Consider the following 16,667-nt stretch of genomic DNA (forward strand, 5'->3'; position numbering starts at 1 on the left):
AGATGAGCTTGTAAGAGTGCTTAGAGCGTGGGACGGACAGTCGCGTGCACAGAACAGCCTGCTGCAGAGACTCGTATTCGAAGTCTTTGCAGGGTCCTTCTACGTGGAGTTTTGTTGTCCCCAGTTGCTGCTGGTCAGTGGCTACGTACCTTCAACTCTGGGGGAGACTGCAACGGGCATGGGAATGTTCAGTCCACCGTGCCATTGTCAACTCTACCTACCACCTTGACTTTGCCAGCTACAGGATAAACTGTTGACAGTACCCACCGGTCTCATTTGGTGTTCTCCACCATGACTATGTTAACAGTGTAGTAACGCATATGGTTATGATGCAGGGTCTTGCAGACCACCAACAGGGATTTATTGATACCATCACCATTCTCAAGGTTTAGGCACTGAACTCTGAAACTCGGGGCTTAACAAGCCTGGAGAGGAGACACTTCTTTCCCTAGGGATGCTGGTGAGTCCAGGTATCACCTGGCTTGTAGCTGCAGCCAGTTGACAGAGTCTTGGGACAGCCGGTGCCTCCAGCAGGTCCCCAGGACAGACATCCACGCTAGCAGCCAAAGTATAGGACAGAGTCATGTAGGTACCTGGGAACTGTGGAAGTGACTGGCCTGGGTGAGCTTGTAAGTGCTGGGCTGTTGGCAACTGCTGCTGCATTTTCTGTAAAACTTGAGCTTTGCCAGGTGCTTTACAGAGCACTTTGGGCTAGTGAGAGATCAGTTTCAGTGCTAGCCAAGAGTACTTTTCAGCTGAGAAAGCAGACATAAGAAACTGGGTTTGAGTGGTGCAAATAAATGTTCTCATCCTTAATGTGCCTGGAAATGGTTCCCAGGGATAGATGTTTAATATTCTTAGATAAAATGGAGTAAAATATAAAAGCTGTTTCAATACAAATAACAAGTATACGGCTTGTCACTGCTTTCAGACCACAAATGCGCAACAGAAGATAGAGTGGCTGGTCGGCAAGGATGTGTTAAGGTTTTCTTCTGATGCATTATGGAAGACCTTAAGCAACACAATTTTCCAGCACCTCTTTCACCTAAGTGCTACAGCTACCACGTTCAATAAAATAAGCAAACTGAAGTTCACTTCCCCCCCTGCCCCCGTGTTACAAAGCTGATTATGCTGTCCTTTTTAAAGTTGTGAGAGTATTTTTACCAGTTGCCAAAATTCAATTAAATGATTGCCTGCAAGGGGATGGGTATTACCAGTGGTTCATTCAGTGGTTTTAACAAAATGTAGGCAGATCCAGTATCATGTGATTTTTTTTTTTTTCCCCCTAATGCTTTGCTTTGATATATTGAACAAGACAAATGAACATTTTGAAATTTCATGTATATATTTAATCGAATCTTCCAGTAAACAATAAATGATAAATGATAGTGATTAATAAGTGATAAATGGCCATGTATGCTGTGCATCAGCTTCAAAGCACTTCAAGTTCAGACTAACTAAAACCAAATCTCATTCTCACATTAAAAGAACTTCAATTGCTTTTAGAAATTGATTGGTAAGACAAAAATGTCATGGAGGCATATCCCTTCTTATTTTTTGGCTACCTGATCTATTACCAGCCTTGGATCACCCTGCATAAACTTTCAATGTTGCAACATGTTGGGTTTTTTTTAGCCCAACAATTTCGAATAAGGCTTTCAATTAAAATCCATGAGGAATTTTCTTGCATATTACATGTTTATCAAGTAAATGAAGATGAAAAGTAGTTGGACACAGCAATAATAAATACCAGACTTTACAGAGTTTAATTAAACTCTACTTAGCCTCTAGCTAATAGTGATTAGATAAATACAGAAAGGATGCCACTGAAGCAAGTGTTAACTCCTAGAAGCTAGACTCTTAGACAGAGGGCATGAAATTAGCCCAAATATATGAAAGCAGTGCTACTTAGCCTTTTTTTCAATCCAGGAACAAGAGGAAAAAAACCCATACCAAACTATCCAGTGCAATATTCTAACAGTTGCTTTCTTTCATAATCAAATAAATGAATCCTCAAAAGTTAGAGCAAGTTTTGCTGTACTTGTTGTTGTCCCCCCGCTCCATTATTTTCTGTCTGTGTGTAAAAGTGTTTGATTTCACAGCTCATTTTCTAGTATCTTACAGAAAATATAACTATAGGGGCAGGAACAGTGTATTGAAGAACAGTACTTAAAAGTTCTGCCAGCAGGAAATGAATCAATCATCAATACATGGAACGTACCATCCCATTTCAGACTGGCTGTCAAAACCTCTGGAATTAACAGCAAGTCATTGGTTAAGAAAATGGAGAGTCCCAACAGGAACAGATGGTAAATAAAAATGGAGGAAAAAGAAATGAACATGGTTTCTGATAGGGGATGGGAACCGAGCACTAGAAATACTTGTGTTTACATATAGGATGCAGTCTTTTGTTCCATGTAGTGTAATTTTAGCTCCTTAACATTGTTTCAGCAGGTTTACATGGCTTCCTTTTTTCTTTTTTTTTTAATAAAATGAGTACATTTTTTTGTATGAGGCCAAATGCTTACGAAGTTTCACTATTTTTACGGTATCATCTGATTATAGCAATTCTGTTTTCAGCCGCCACATATTGCTCCCCTTCTACAGATTTTTCAAGCAGAGTTCAGGTAAGAGTATTTTTATCTCTATCAGGATGTGAGCTAAAATATCCTAAGACCTCCTGGAGGGTCAGATTTTTCTATTCCGTCTCTTAGCTGCTATACCATGGTCTATCCTACCTTCCCTATGCCAGCTCTCTGCCCTTGCATCTTCCTCTCCCGTGTGGAGGAGGAGGAGGAACTGGCCGTGCCGGAGGAAGGAGGACTGGCTGCTGGTTGTTGGGCTGCCTCCTTCCTCCACCGTAGCCCCGGCACCGGTGCCGCCGCAGCCCTGCACGAGCCAACGGCAGTGCCACCAGACAGGTGTCCTGCAGCTCGTGCTACCTTCTCCGCTGCCACCGCCTGAAGTCGCGCCTGCCTGCCCGCTGCAGCCCCATCCTTCTAGACACCACGGGTGGGCCCAGGGAGAGCTGGGGAGGACTTGCTGCTGTCCCTACACCTCTCCTTTAGCACTGCCTTGCCTGTGATCTTACCCCCACCAAAAGCAAACTAATTGCTCTTTCAGCAACGCGATAGCCAGGCCCACACCAGGCAGGTCTACAGAGCCCAAAGCATCTGTTTGCTCAGAAAGAAAGCATTTTTAAGCATCAGCTACTGATGACCTCTCAAAAAACGCTCACCGAAGTCCCCCTAGCAAAAGCTATGAGAAAGTCCAGCCCTGCTTTAGGTATTAGATGACTCAGGGGTATCTCCTGACTTGTGAGAATTTTAAAACAAAACAATTTTTCTGCAGACATAACCTTTTGAAATAATTTGCCTTCCTTTGTGCAGGGCTGTCCTCAGCTTCCTCTACATTTATGATGTCAAGAATCTGGAAAAAGAAATTTGAATGGGCTTAAGGGTTAAAGCTGCAGTACTACAAATTTGCTTCTGTGTTTTACTTCTACACCCTGTGTGCTTTTTAAGCATTTTAATATCAAAAGTGGTTATTTTCTTTTTACTTGAATGAGAGCTGGTCGTTAACCTGTAGTCACATACGATAAGCATCTTTCACCAACGCATCTTTCCACGTTTCAGAAGAGGCTGAGGTCAGGCAGCAGCACCTCTCTAGACAGCTCAGAGCCCCAGCACCCTGCTACAGTCAAGCAGCTGAAAGAACGTGGGTGCCAGTCTAGCTCAGTGTTCACATAACGTTTTCTTCTTAACATCGCATCTTAATTCAAAGATAAGTATTTCAGTAATTAGACCTTTTATAGAAGCACAAACCAAAATGTCTATTAACAGTATATGATCAGGCAGTGCTATAAAATGTGTGGGTTTTCGGGGGGCAAGGGAGGGGGCTGGGTTTTTTTTTGGGTTGTTTGTTGTTTTGGTTTTTTACAAGTACATAAGCTTGGATGAAGCCAAGTGAATACAATTTGCATGAACAAGGAAAACAATGCAGTAAGTAAGTATACACACACCTTTCCAAGTCTGGATGAAAATACGAGCCTAGCTGTAGAATGTGCATATAACGTTGTTTGCAACCTTCTCCCTATCCAGAACTCATAATTTAAATAACTGCTAACTGGGCATGACTGTGCAGCACCTGCTCCTCCTCCTGCTGTTGTCATTACAAGAATGATCTTAAAATTCCTTCTAGTTTGCCTTATGCCAAAAATTTTCATAACAAAAAATAACCCTCAACAGTGTATCTGAAGAACATATTCTCACATCAACTGCAATAATACCACCTTTCCTTAATCCAATTACTGATAAGCTTGTAAGAATATTTGGATCATTGTAGTTGTACAATGTCATTGTAGTTCATTAACAGCAAAACAGCAATCATTTAAAAAGTACTTTTTATTTGAAGCCGTCTGGAAATATATACCTGTGATTAATGGGGGAGAAGAGAGAATGCTTGCTTAATGCTATATTTGTAATGATTATTAGGTACTATTAACTCTTTGGATTTAACGGAAGAGTAGCTCTTGGGGTTTCAGAACTTACTTAGATTCAGAAATTCTGTGTCTGTTTTAGCTGCAACAGAATCCATTAGTAACTGCATCATGCACTAAAACCATGACTTTTTTTTCTTTTTTTTTTTTTTTAATAATGATGGGTTAGGCAAGAAAGTAAATTGTGAAGAGTTTGGGTTTTTTTTTAATAATGTCATCTACTGGGAGATATGATTTTTGCAACTTCTTCTAGTTCATGCACCGGGTGTTTTTAAGTCAACTGGAAATGTACATGGACAATTTACCCCAGGAAACAAACAAAAGTCCCTGTGGTTCTGGTTTGGAAGAAACAAAGGGTGGAAGTCCAACTGCAGCTGTCCCAATGCTACTGAGCAAAAACCCCTGTGATTAAAATGGCCTCGACCATTATCACACCCACTAATTTCAGGTGACACTTGCGAGGCAGGTTCATAACCTGGTTTCAAAGAGGGCCCGGTGTCAGCTCACCACCACAACCCTTCTGTCGCAGGCTCCCCTGGGTAGGGCTGGCTTTCTGTGAAGGAATCCACATTTCAGATGGCTACAATTAATAATAATTTCCCAGACTAAACAAAGGCCATTTTTATCAACAGAAGGTGAATAAAGGCCCCTTAGGTAGGAGGCATTATTCTTCATTGAGTGTTAAGTCAATCAAGCTGTTGACCCAATGGGATCACATATGCTTAAATTTAAGCAAATACTGAAGTGTTTTACCTGAGAGAGAGCGAGCAGTGTCTCGTACTTTGTCAGATCCAGCTCTAAGTGAAAATTAACGTTCTGCTCTAACCTTTGAGACAATTCACTTCCCATTCTGAAAACTGCACATATAGAAGACATCAGTTCTTACATAGTCATGCAGAAGTGGTAGTTATTTCCAGCCCTAGGAAAAAAATGCAGGAGATGCACACAGCTGAAGTGCGCTTCAGAAAACAAAATCTACTTAAATGTAATGACAATAGTGATCTTCTGCATTTCAAAAAAGTGAAACAAGGAGGTAAGATTTACTCTTGGAATTATTCTGATTTAAATTAAAGATTCATGAAGTTCAGTAATTAAGTGCTTAACAGAAATCTGATGTTGATAAAACGTTTGTTACATTTGCCACGTGTATAAATTTGCTGTGATTGATGGCTTATTATTTTTCTGTGATTTCCCCTTTCTTCCCATTCACCCTAACCCTATTTCTTCTACTGCAGCAGCCATAGTTTCATTGTGCCTGTTATGATGCTTTGCTATCATTGAAGATATTTATTCAGTTGTTTGCATGAAAGGTAAAAACCAAAAATATAGAGGGTGTTGAGGGAAATATGTTAGTTCTACTATGGTCATATGCTAAAAAACTAATAGTAGTATGAAAAATAGAGCTTCTTGTTTATTAACATCCTGAATTTAACTACCATGTTCATAACGTGCTTTGAAAACATTTGGGGCAGTTTTTCTTAAAAACAAACCAAAACCACCCCATCCTAACATATTTAAGTAAGAAGCACAGTCTTGAAAAAAGAAGGAAAAAAACCCAAACCATGGTGATAGTTATTTGAAGGCATGGTGAAAATGAGGCAATGTTACAGAATTTGTAGTGGATGGAAAGGAGCGAGGAAGATGATGCAGCTGGTTTATGGCCATCCCACCAGTTGCTAGCTGAAGACCTTGCTGTTGGCCGAGGCCATTCAGCCTGTGTGATGGTTCCTCTGGTCCAAATGCCGTTGTGATGTCCCCAGTAGTGTTCTGGTTGTCACCTGGTGGGAGCTGCCAGAAACTCATCACATGAGTGAGATCCATGAAAGCCAGGCTCGTAGTTTCAGCTGCTGCCTCTGTCTCCTTGTGCACTGCGTACTTGTTATTATCCCCTACAGGCCCTGAGGAAGCTTCTTCCAGACTGATTTTGTGGAGAGATTGAGGTTCTGGTAATGGCAGGTCCTCAAGAAGATGCACATTGTAACCTTTAACATCCACTTTTATTGGTAGATTTTTGAGGGATCCTGCTGCAAATGAGGTAGAACTAGGGTCGTATTTATTAGGCTGATGAAGGTTCAGGTTGGCAGGAACAGCTGTTGAGCATGGTGTGGGATGGACAGCTGGAAGGCTGTCTGCACAGCCCATCCTTTGCAAATGAGAAGAAGGTTCAAGAGGAGGAGCAGTTTGTAAGCTTGGCTGGGAATGAAGATGTGAACAGTTGTATTCCTCTGATTCTGAAGTATTCAAAATCCCGTTCTGCACAGAAACCCTTTCAGGAAAAGGGGACAGTATGCTGGCATCTTCCTTCAGTCTGAATGGAAAAAGCTGGTCAAGGAGACCCACTGAGTCACCGTTCTGCAACCTGCTCTTCAGCAGTTCTTGTGGATGAGTCTTCCTGGTATGGCGAGTCAAGTGGTCCTTCCGCCCAAACCTCTGGGCACAAAACTGGCATAGAAAGTCTTTGCAGCCTGTGTGAACTACCATGTGACGCCGCACATCTTTACGGGTATAGAAGTGACGCTCGCAGTGATCACACTTATGTTTCTTTTCCTTGGTATTGCCAGTTGGTTTCCCTGCATGGCTTTTGAGGTGTTCCAACAAAACTTCAGTACCGCCAAACTCCTGGGCACATACCCTACAGGTAAGGTCCCCACTGGTGGCTGCATGAAGAGCCAAGTGCCTCTTATAGCCTAGCTTGGTGTTGTACTTCTTGCCACACTCTTCACACTTGAAGGCCATCTTGTTAGGGTCATGAGTCTGAAGGTGATTCTTTAGATGGTCTTTCCTATGAAAGGTCTTTTCACAGTAGCCACACTGGTGAGATTTCTGTGAAGAATGAGTGGCTGAGTGCCTAAGACAAAAAAAAAAAAAAGTTACTTGCATTTACATTCACTCTAGTACACAGTGTGTCTTCAAGACTTGACAACACTGGCACTCTTGAAGGAAGGCATTTTCACAAGTTGTCAGGTTATTAGTAAAAGTTTAACTTTTTTTTGGGGGGGAGGTGTTAATCATAAAGCATACAGTAGGTTAAAACTGCTCAACATTATCTTTTTGAGTAGCCACCGGAACTGAGGGAGACTAGTTTTCTCCAATTCTACCAAAATGAGAATAATAAAAACTGGAACTCGGGGATTAACTGTCACTAGGACATCCCAAAGGAAAAAAATGTCCTTGGTTTTTTCCCCACGCACCCACCAGAAAAGGAGTGCCTTCAGAGATGTACCTGAGCAGTTTATATTTGGAAATGAAGGCTTTTGTGCATCCGTGCTGTGAACACTTGTAAGGGCGCTCCCCTTTGTGGGCGTAAGTGTGGACTGTGAGCTTGTCAATGGAATCAAATATCTTCCCACAGAGTCGGCAAGGGTAACTGTCTGGCTGCTTCACTTCTCTTCCCTTCAACAGTGAAGACCGGCCATGTCTCCATTTAGGTATAAACCTCACAAGAGCATCGCAAGTGCTTCCTGAGCTGGCACAGCTAAGCTTTGCAGCAGAGGAACAGGAAATGGTCCCGAAGCACTGAGCAATGCTTTTGCCTAATGCCGCTCCTCTCAGTTTCCCTTTGAGTTTGCTTTTTGCTTTTACAGGTCCCAATTTATTTGGTGGTCTGAACCTGGTGGTAAGGACTCGGTCTTTAGGGATGCACTGGTGAGATTCCAGCAGAGCAAAAGTTGCAAAAGTGCTTCTACAGCTGGAGCATATCCAAGGGTCTACAGGCTCTTTCTGCAATGAGAACAGAAACAGGTCTTTCTTATTCGCCATTCTAAGGAAAGGTCATATTCTTCTCACTGACCCTACATCATCTCCTGGGCTTTCCCAAGACCTGTCACTGTCCTTGGCAGTATTTACTTCATTGTACTACCACACAGCTATTCAACTGGAAATGGATTCTCTCTAAGAGTCTACAAACACCAAGGTGGGGGGGGGGGAAGTTGGCTAAATACCTATTTCCATGTTTTTGTTTAGCATTTAGTGTAACAGGCCCGAGTCCTTCACCTTCTATTTCCATGTTTTTGTTTAGCATTTAGTGTAACAATCCCGAGTCCTTCACTTTTTGTTTACCTGTGCTTATTGAATTTCAAAGTCTCTACATTTGTTCCTTTTATGGAACTACTCATAAAAGCAGTTGCAAATCGTACTTCATCCTTAGAGTGACATAATTTATCTGCTATTGCAACCGTCCAAAAATTGGGTGGGTTTCTGCACACAAATGTAGTTTAGCCATACAGGATTTCCCTATGTTTTGGGCTAACTCCATTCTTTACCACACAGGAATTGTCAATGCCTCCAGGAGAGGCTTCCTCACTTAGCTTGACATTTGGCATTAGACTTTCTTAAACTCGATAAGATACACCTTAGGTTTGGAGATCTCAAGTGTATCCTGACTTAAGAGGCATTAAAACATTTTTTTGGCAAGCAATGCATTATTTGGAAGTATTACTTCTGTGGAAATAAGAGCTCTACTGGATTCAGTTGAATTCACTTTGAATATTGACATTCTAAAAATTCCAATGAAAAACAATTTCAACCACCCCGCCCCCAGTCACTGATGAAATGTACTTCCAATTAATACATGGCCATATACTTCCTTAGGTGTCTACATTTTTACCTAAGCTTCTCAAACTGTCCTTACTTTCCCTTGCTCTTGGGCTAGCTTGCTCTGGAGGGCATGGTAAGGCTATGTCCACTCTGTCTTTATTTACAGATGGAGCCCTCCTCTCTCTTCTCTGTGTCTGATGCTGTGGCTCTCCCATACGTACTTTCTGGGGTATACTCTGAAGGCCTTATATGCAAAAGCAGCAAGGGGGTTAATTTCCTTCCTGCAGCACCTCTGAATTCCTGGTTCATGTGTATTCCCTGTTTAACATTTCCTTTTAGCTTAGGTATCAATCCTCACGGCCACGTTTTCAACGCTTAACAGATGTTTCCTATCAGTTTAAGGATTCCTACTACCATACAGAGGGGAAGGTACTGGAATTAGAAGAGAAGGGTTATTGCACAGGAAAGACTGAAATAACCAGTGCATTTTCTGACCAACCAGTCAGAGCATAACAAGGGGGAATTGGTGAAAGAAGTCTGAGGCTGGACAGCTTGGTTAGCTACAAATTAACACCAATCTTAAGTCTTTCCAACACATCCCACCGATGCCACTTCCCTCTGGCTACATCTAATGGCTCCATTGGATTACAAACACAGGGTAGGAAGGGCAGCCTTTCTCTGAGTAGCTGTTTGGTTAAAATTGCACTTGGCTTTGTGTCAGCCAACTACACTATGGTCCACCCTAGCATTACCAAAGTTATACAGAGACAGCACATACATAAACCATTATTTACTATATCTGGTGATGGCCTGAATGCAGATCAGGGGTACTTACTTCTACTGGGGGCAAAGGACAGACATCAGATTCTTCTTTAATGAAGACTGTGGAAGCTTCCATAAATTTGGCATAATCGGCAGCATACCATACTTTCAATTCTGTGTGTGGTTCAATTGGCTGTGAATGGAAGAAAACAGCACGTGTTTACTTGCGCCAACTTTTCCAGTACCAAATAATACTGAAGATTGGAGGGGGGGGAGTGTGCAATTTGTTGTCCTTACCCAAGTTGCATTCTTTGAATCTGTTTAAATTATTGGTAATTTAATGTCAAGATTCAAGCACTTTTTGAGCATTACTGTCCACTAGGGTTTGACACTTTAAGTTTCTAAAAGCAGAAAAGTATATGTAGAGATATGGGGGGGGGGGAGGAAGGCTGTAGCAGAAGGGGTGCCTCAGCCCTCATGATCTTTGCTCAGTGAGATGTATTTGTCTGTAATGTCCAGACATCCAGCAGTCTTTCCAAGCAATATTCCATGCTCATCCTTGATGTCTCAAAGCCCACTGGTCACAACACTTAACTGTAGGGCACAGGCAAAAGAAAAATGCATCATGAATGCACAACAGCTTGGATGCCTCCTGGATATGTTGCACTCACTGAGCACAGGTGCAGAGTTGATCAATGTGTGGACTGCAAGTCAAATTTGCGTATTTCCATGCGCTGGCTCTAACGTGTCAGGCTCGCTATGCATGTGCTTTATTGTACCTCTGCCCTCCTTTCACTGAAGTCTTCCCACACAGGGCTAAGGGAGCCCATAATCTGCAGCCTCCCATCCAGTCATGCCTGCCCAAATCTTTCCTTGGACTGGACTATGACCTCCTCTGAGAAATACTTTCAGTCAATAATACAGCAAATAGAAAAAGAGAGGAGTGATGACACTCACTGGCTAAAGATCTATTAGTTATTTTAAAGCAAAGGAGAAAACTAACTTTGGGGTCATGATTTATATGACTCCCTGGCCCTGTACACAATTTTCTTCATCTAAATAAAACCCAACATTGTTGCAACAGGGGTAGAGCCAATCTGCACTGTACTTGTAGTTTTAACTAAGCTAAACTTGTGCCACTGCAGAGAACTAGCCTGGAAGGAGAGCAGCTGAGTCTTATTCCACAAAATGCAACATCTTAAAATGCACTTATAACATCGGTGTTGGATAAGCATGGTAGGTGAAAGACAACTTAGACTGTGAATGCTGACAGGTGACAGGTAATTGTGTGTATAATGTCGAAAACTGAACTTTTGAACTCCCAAGCACAAGCCTGCTTGCTAACCACAACTAGTATGGGTTGGTTGTATGTTTTGATAACACCTGGCCTAAACAGAAATGGTATGTGCTGAATTCTCCACTCAATACAGGACATGAGGCAGAGCCACCAACTAGGAGGCCGATCATGCATTGCGCTCCTGCATATAGTCTATTTAGATGGAGAAAACCAAGCCTGGGGGAGCTCCACAGAGACAAATGTCTGGGGATGCCTCGGGACCTTGACCAGTGACACCTGAGACTGGTACCCACCGACAGCCGCACAGCACGATACTGTCATGACTTTCTGCCCGACATTCCTGGACCAGCAGCAATCTCCTCTGTGGGAAGCTGAGACCTAGTCAATGTGACTTTGGAGGGAGAGCAAGTGCATCAGTGCGTGAAACAGTCAAGTAAGGTAAAAGCTCTAATCTCAGTAAAACTGAGATTAAACACCAGTATCCAAATGCACTACAAGTTGTTGATTTAGTCTGTCTCATCTGTGACAGTAAGAGAAAGCTATAGCAGCACTCACGTGAAACTCTCCTGTGATCAGACAGCAACCATGGACAATTTTTACTTCCTCATAATTCTATTCTTTTTGGGACTGCAGTAATTAGGTCAGCAAGTACGCTAATGGTGTCGTTGGTGTGCCACTTACATGTATGCTTTTGTAGCTGCAGATTCATGTCACTGAAATCCCATCTCTTTGTAAAAACAGTGGGGAGAGGAGCCAATCTTTCTACTCCCAACTTAACAGACTTTATTCAAAATATCTTGAGAAAATATCTTCATAATGAGGCCTCAGGCAGCCTCATGCCATGACCAGCAGGGTGTGCCTAAGTGTAGCAAAAGGCTATCACTTTTGCTGACCAGGACAAAATCTGCAGGATGCCACAGTACCGTGAATGATACCGGGATTTAGCAGAAACAAACCCAAAGTAATTCCCTATGATACACAGCACAGTAAAGGTTCCAAGACACATTCATCATCCTAAGATACTCTTCATGTCAGTATATAGGATGCAACTCTCCATTAGTGCCAATGAGCAGAGTTCTGCTGAAGTCAGCAGAGAGCTGGTTCAATAGTATTTAAATTATACTGGAAATTTTAAGTTACCAGTTCATAACTATAACTTCTTAGAAAAGCATTTGTTCATGCTTCCCAAATATAGTATTATTAATCCCGACAGTTCTACAAGTACAGCACGGATTTAAAATCAATTTGAAATCTCAAATGGTACGGATTGCATCAGAATCTCAAACACAGCCTAAACAATGTCTCAGATTAGCATATACTGTTTTACATTGATTTTCTTTTTTTAAAATAATTATTTTAGTATTAATTCAAAAGCAACTACACTTCATACTGTTATAAAAGACTCTGAAGGTGTAAAATGTTATCACTATTAACTTATTCTCACATCATCACTGTGTGGTAAGTATTCTTCTCACTGTGCAGGTGGAGAAACAAAAATGGAGGAACAAAAGTAAATGATACTATCCCACAGAAATGCATGCCAATCTTGGAAATGAAATTGAAATGCTGCATTTTACTCCCACAGTAACTTCTTTTGACTAATATTCTCTCTTTAATTTTTAATGTTGCTTACAATGATATACAAGCATTAACTTAAGAATAAAAAAGGAAAACAATGAATGTTCAACATACAGACTTCAGTTTTCTAAGTGTACAAAAGAATAAGTTCTGATTAAAACGAACTTTGCCTGAGAAAGTGGCCAAAACAACAAAAAACAAGACTGTATGTTCCAGTGTCATTTATAAATAGAGAGTACTTTATTCTCTCTCCTCAGGCGAAGATACAGTCCAGAATCTCTAACATCAACTGATAGTTTCATGGCAACATTGCAGTATTGTAAGCTCTGCAGTTACGCCTTAGGATTTAATGAGCATGGAAAATAATACGTAAAGATTCTACTTAGCACCCTGTTCCTGAGCACCTGGTAATGTGCTCAGAATACATGTGTCCAAAAATGTAGTAAAGGAAGGGAATGTGTTTGTTCTTTCCAGGATGAAGTACCATTGAATGTAACAATGCTAGATCGTCTCACCATGTACCTATCTGGCACTGAAGAACTTTACAACATTCATGTTTAAACACTGCCATGATGAATGATACTTCTGCTTCTCTCTGCTCAGTTTCTTCACTACCCACGACCGCAAGTACACACCACCTTTTACTGGAAAACCCCATACACTGCTTGCTTTACTACAGATTAAGCGATATAAAAGGTGGTATGTAATAAAGATCCAGCTGGCAGAATATAATCAATCTTTCACCCGTAAAAGGGTTAGCCTTTCAGAACCTTTGCCTATAAACTTCCATTTGGATGACAGGTGAAGCAACGTGGGTTTAACTACCTTAACAGTTGTGAAGTACACTTCTCCACAGTGCTGATAAGCCACAAGGGTCTGTTCTTCTTGGTTCCGGGCTAGCCGGACAAACATCATCCAGTTTCCACAGTCTTCATTCGGAGTGTCCAGAAAGTACTTCCCTCCATCTTTCAATACCTGAAACAAAGGGGGAGGACAGGAGAAAGAACATGATAAAACTAAGTCCCGTATAGAGGCACGTTAGTTTTCTTTAACTTGGAATCATGGCTGTCAGTTATGTACCCTGTCTTGGTCATATGTCCTTTGAAATCATGGTTGTTTTGAAACAGATCACGCTTAAAGAATAGCGAGTACAAAAGAAAGTGAAGAACGAATCCCTGCCAAGCACCCAGCTACTAAAATAACTGTAGGCCTTTGTATGTTTTTCCAGTTTATATGTCATCATTTTTATGTTATGTAAAGATAATATTATAAGAACTAAGTGCAGGCAGGTAGAAAGATAAGCTTTTTGCCTTAATGTACTTCCTGAGTTCTTGATAATCTCGAACTTTAGTGCCGTATTAACATTACATTTTGCATGGAACAATTGTGTAACTTGTATAATAAGTCCAGAAAGGTAACATACAATATAATGGCATTTTAACAGCATTCTCTTTTTCCCCTTAACAATGCAAAAGTAAATACAAACGAACAATTGTGCCAGAAAGATCTCTTTCTTTTTGCTTTAATTCATTCTTCCTAGATTCCTTTCCAAGAGAATGCCTCTACAAGCCAAACGCTCACAACCTCATGCAAGACAGTTGCTTTTCTGCAATATAGTCTTGAACACGGACAGCTGAAGCTGCACAACGTACCTCAGCACAGCACGCATCTGTTCTACTAACCACGTAACTGAGCAATTAATTGCAAAAAAAGTTGCATTTCCATTGCTTCTGGGAACTATTTTATCTAACTTTGTCAGGTTTCTGATGAAAACACCTGCCTGTTGGACAAGTTTGGTCACATACTCAGAATGCTGCTAGGGAGAAGTCAAGGCAGCTACTGCTGTCACGTAGGAAACCTGGGACTCTAGTCTCCTCTTTTGAAGAAACAGTTCATTCATCAGCCAGAGCTGTGCTTATCACTGTATACTCTTAAGCAAATGGGGCTGACTGATAAAGGACAGGGTGTGGCTTACTATGGCTTGAAGAGTAAGGAACTGGGTGCTTAGCTCATCCATGCTCACAAACTTGTTAGAGAAATAGGTTTCTGCATTTGCAAAAATTAAAGTGTCTCATAAGACAGAACCAATTTAGTTATGGAGAAGAACAAATCCTCTCTGGTGTCAACATGCCATGAAAATCCCACAGGACAGTGTTACTTTCCTGGCAGACCATTCCCATGACTTCCATGAGCAAATGAAGTTTACAGCAAGTACTGAAGCTACTACTTTTGCTCTCAAACGAAATTACAGAAGTATCTGTATGCCTTCCTCCACAACACACAATGTTTTCCAGTCCCAAGCTTCTGGAGGGAACTCAAATGAAGACATAAAGCATATCACAGGACAGCTGCTGCTGGTCCCTCTCTCCTGGGGGTGAGAGAGCCTGATACGAAATGCAGGCTCTGGAAGAACCGTGACCTGTCGGGCTGTCCTGACGGAGGCTGTGGCTTGACCACGCACTTGCTGTATGACAGAGAGGTGTGCCCAGCTGTGACCCTGTGCAGCGAAATGTGAAGACTGGGGTGTAGAGGATTACAATCAGCTATCACTCCCAAGGAATTCCTGTGGGAAAGGATGTGCATGTAGACATGTCTAAGCTAGGCTAGTCCTGAGAGGCCACTATTTGTGCTGGGTAAAGTACAAACAATAGAGTCACAGTCCAGATGAGACGATCAGTATCTGCGCATGCAGCAAGGGATGGTACCAGCCCTAAATAACCATGACTAAATAAACTGAGTTAGTACACTGTGTGTCGAAATTTATATATAATTACATCAGGAAGAAGTGTTTCCCCATCCCTGCAATGTTCCTCCCTACTAAACAGGTGCTTTAGCATGTATTTCTGCCACTATTGCTAACACAGTGCACAAACTCAACCCTCCCAGTGGCATGGTGTTAAGTACAAATCCTTTTGTTTTATCTGGGAAGACAGTACTATCCTTGGATACTTCCTGGAGCCATGCTCTGTGAAAAGTTTATCAAGAGCTGTTCGACTGATAGGTACATCACCCTAGAAGTGGTAAAACTAGAAAGCAGGAAAGCAAGCTTCTAGAAAACACAATATACAGGAACATTTTGGTATTTCAGGTTATGCTGTTCTGTCTAATGTGATTTACATCCATACATACAGATCAGAAGTATGATTAATTAACTAGATCAGAAGGCAAATTGACCAGTTAAAATACATAAATACATATGAACTGTTAAAGACACAGATGCACTTCATAGTAAGTCACTGGGTTTTTACCTGCAGGACTAGCCTGCTCTCATCATAGCGGGTCAGTTTTGTAGACAGTTGACCAACATAAGGACCAAACTGTGTTCTCTTCTGTATTACTTTCTTTGCAAATACTCCAAGGACTGTGAATAAAAAAACACCAGCCTAGTATTAATATAGACATCACAAGCTATTTCTTGTATATTTACAGTTGTGAAAATGGAGGTAAACAACAATAGTGCAGAACACATGAATTCTTCTTCTAGACAAATAACCCAAGTAAATAATTCTAATGGGAAGAATCTAAAAAGGATGTAAATATGTACAGAGATTTTTTAAAAATGAGTATTACATTGAATACAAAAGTGCCTAAAATCCATGACAGGATATTAAACTGAGTATGCAACTCAAGCGTGTGTTGATACCCTTCAATCTGCAAGCTGATGTTATTATAGTGGCCTGCTTGTTGGCATAATTTACGAGGTTGTTCTCTCCCAATATGAGTGGAGAGAATCTATAAAAACACAACATTAGCCATCTTAATCATTCTAGTTATTCCCCTGCCTAATACCAATGGTGCAACACTATTGTGGCATCTTGTCATTCTCCTTCTGAAATGCAATCTAGCCAGGACTGATTTTACATAAGTAGCTGTGGAAAATTTGCACGCTAAGGATGTTGTTCCTTTTTTCAAGTTTGGGCATTGAAATTGCCCTGCCCTCAGAAGGAAACAACAGTCTTTCTATAACATGAACTGAAGATGCTGCAAAAGGTAAAT

The 16,667-nt window shown here is 41.3% G+C and overlaps 1 protein-coding gene across 3 annotated transcripts in view; it reads right to left on the reverse strand.

The window, feature by feature from the left end:
- Positions 1-1,343: 1,343 nt before the first annotated feature.
- Positions 1,344-16,667, reverse strand: part of PLAGL1 (PLAG1 like zinc finger 1) — a 59,089-nt gene continuing 43,765 nt past the window's right edge. For 2 of the 3 annotated variants that reach the window (XM_049800513.1, XM_049800514.1), the window contains exons 4-8: positions 15,920-16,032; positions 13,497-13,646; positions 9,870-9,989; positions 7,722-8,218; positions 1,344-7,346 (exon numbers count right to left, since the gene is read on the reverse strand). In XM_049800513.1, the coding sequence (XP_049656470.1) occupies positions 6,071-7,346; positions 7,722-8,218; positions 9,870-9,989; positions 13,497-13,646; positions 15,920-16,032 (2,156 nt within the window). In that variant the 3' untranslated portion in view covers positions 1,344-6,070. Of the gene's footprint in view, positions 7,347-7,721; positions 8,219-9,869; positions 9,990-13,496; positions 13,647-14,161; positions 14,608-15,919; positions 16,033-16,667 lie in introns of those variants that run through there. The other variant, XM_049800515.1, reaches the window with a different exon arrangement.

The sequence above is a fragment of the Accipiter gentilis genome, chromosome 5 (genome assembly GCF_929443795.1).
Source record: "Accipiter gentilis chromosome 5, bAccGen1.1, whole genome shotgun sequence".
Lineage (NCBI taxonomy): Eukaryota > Metazoa > Chordata > Aves > Accipitriformes > Accipitridae > Astur > Astur gentilis.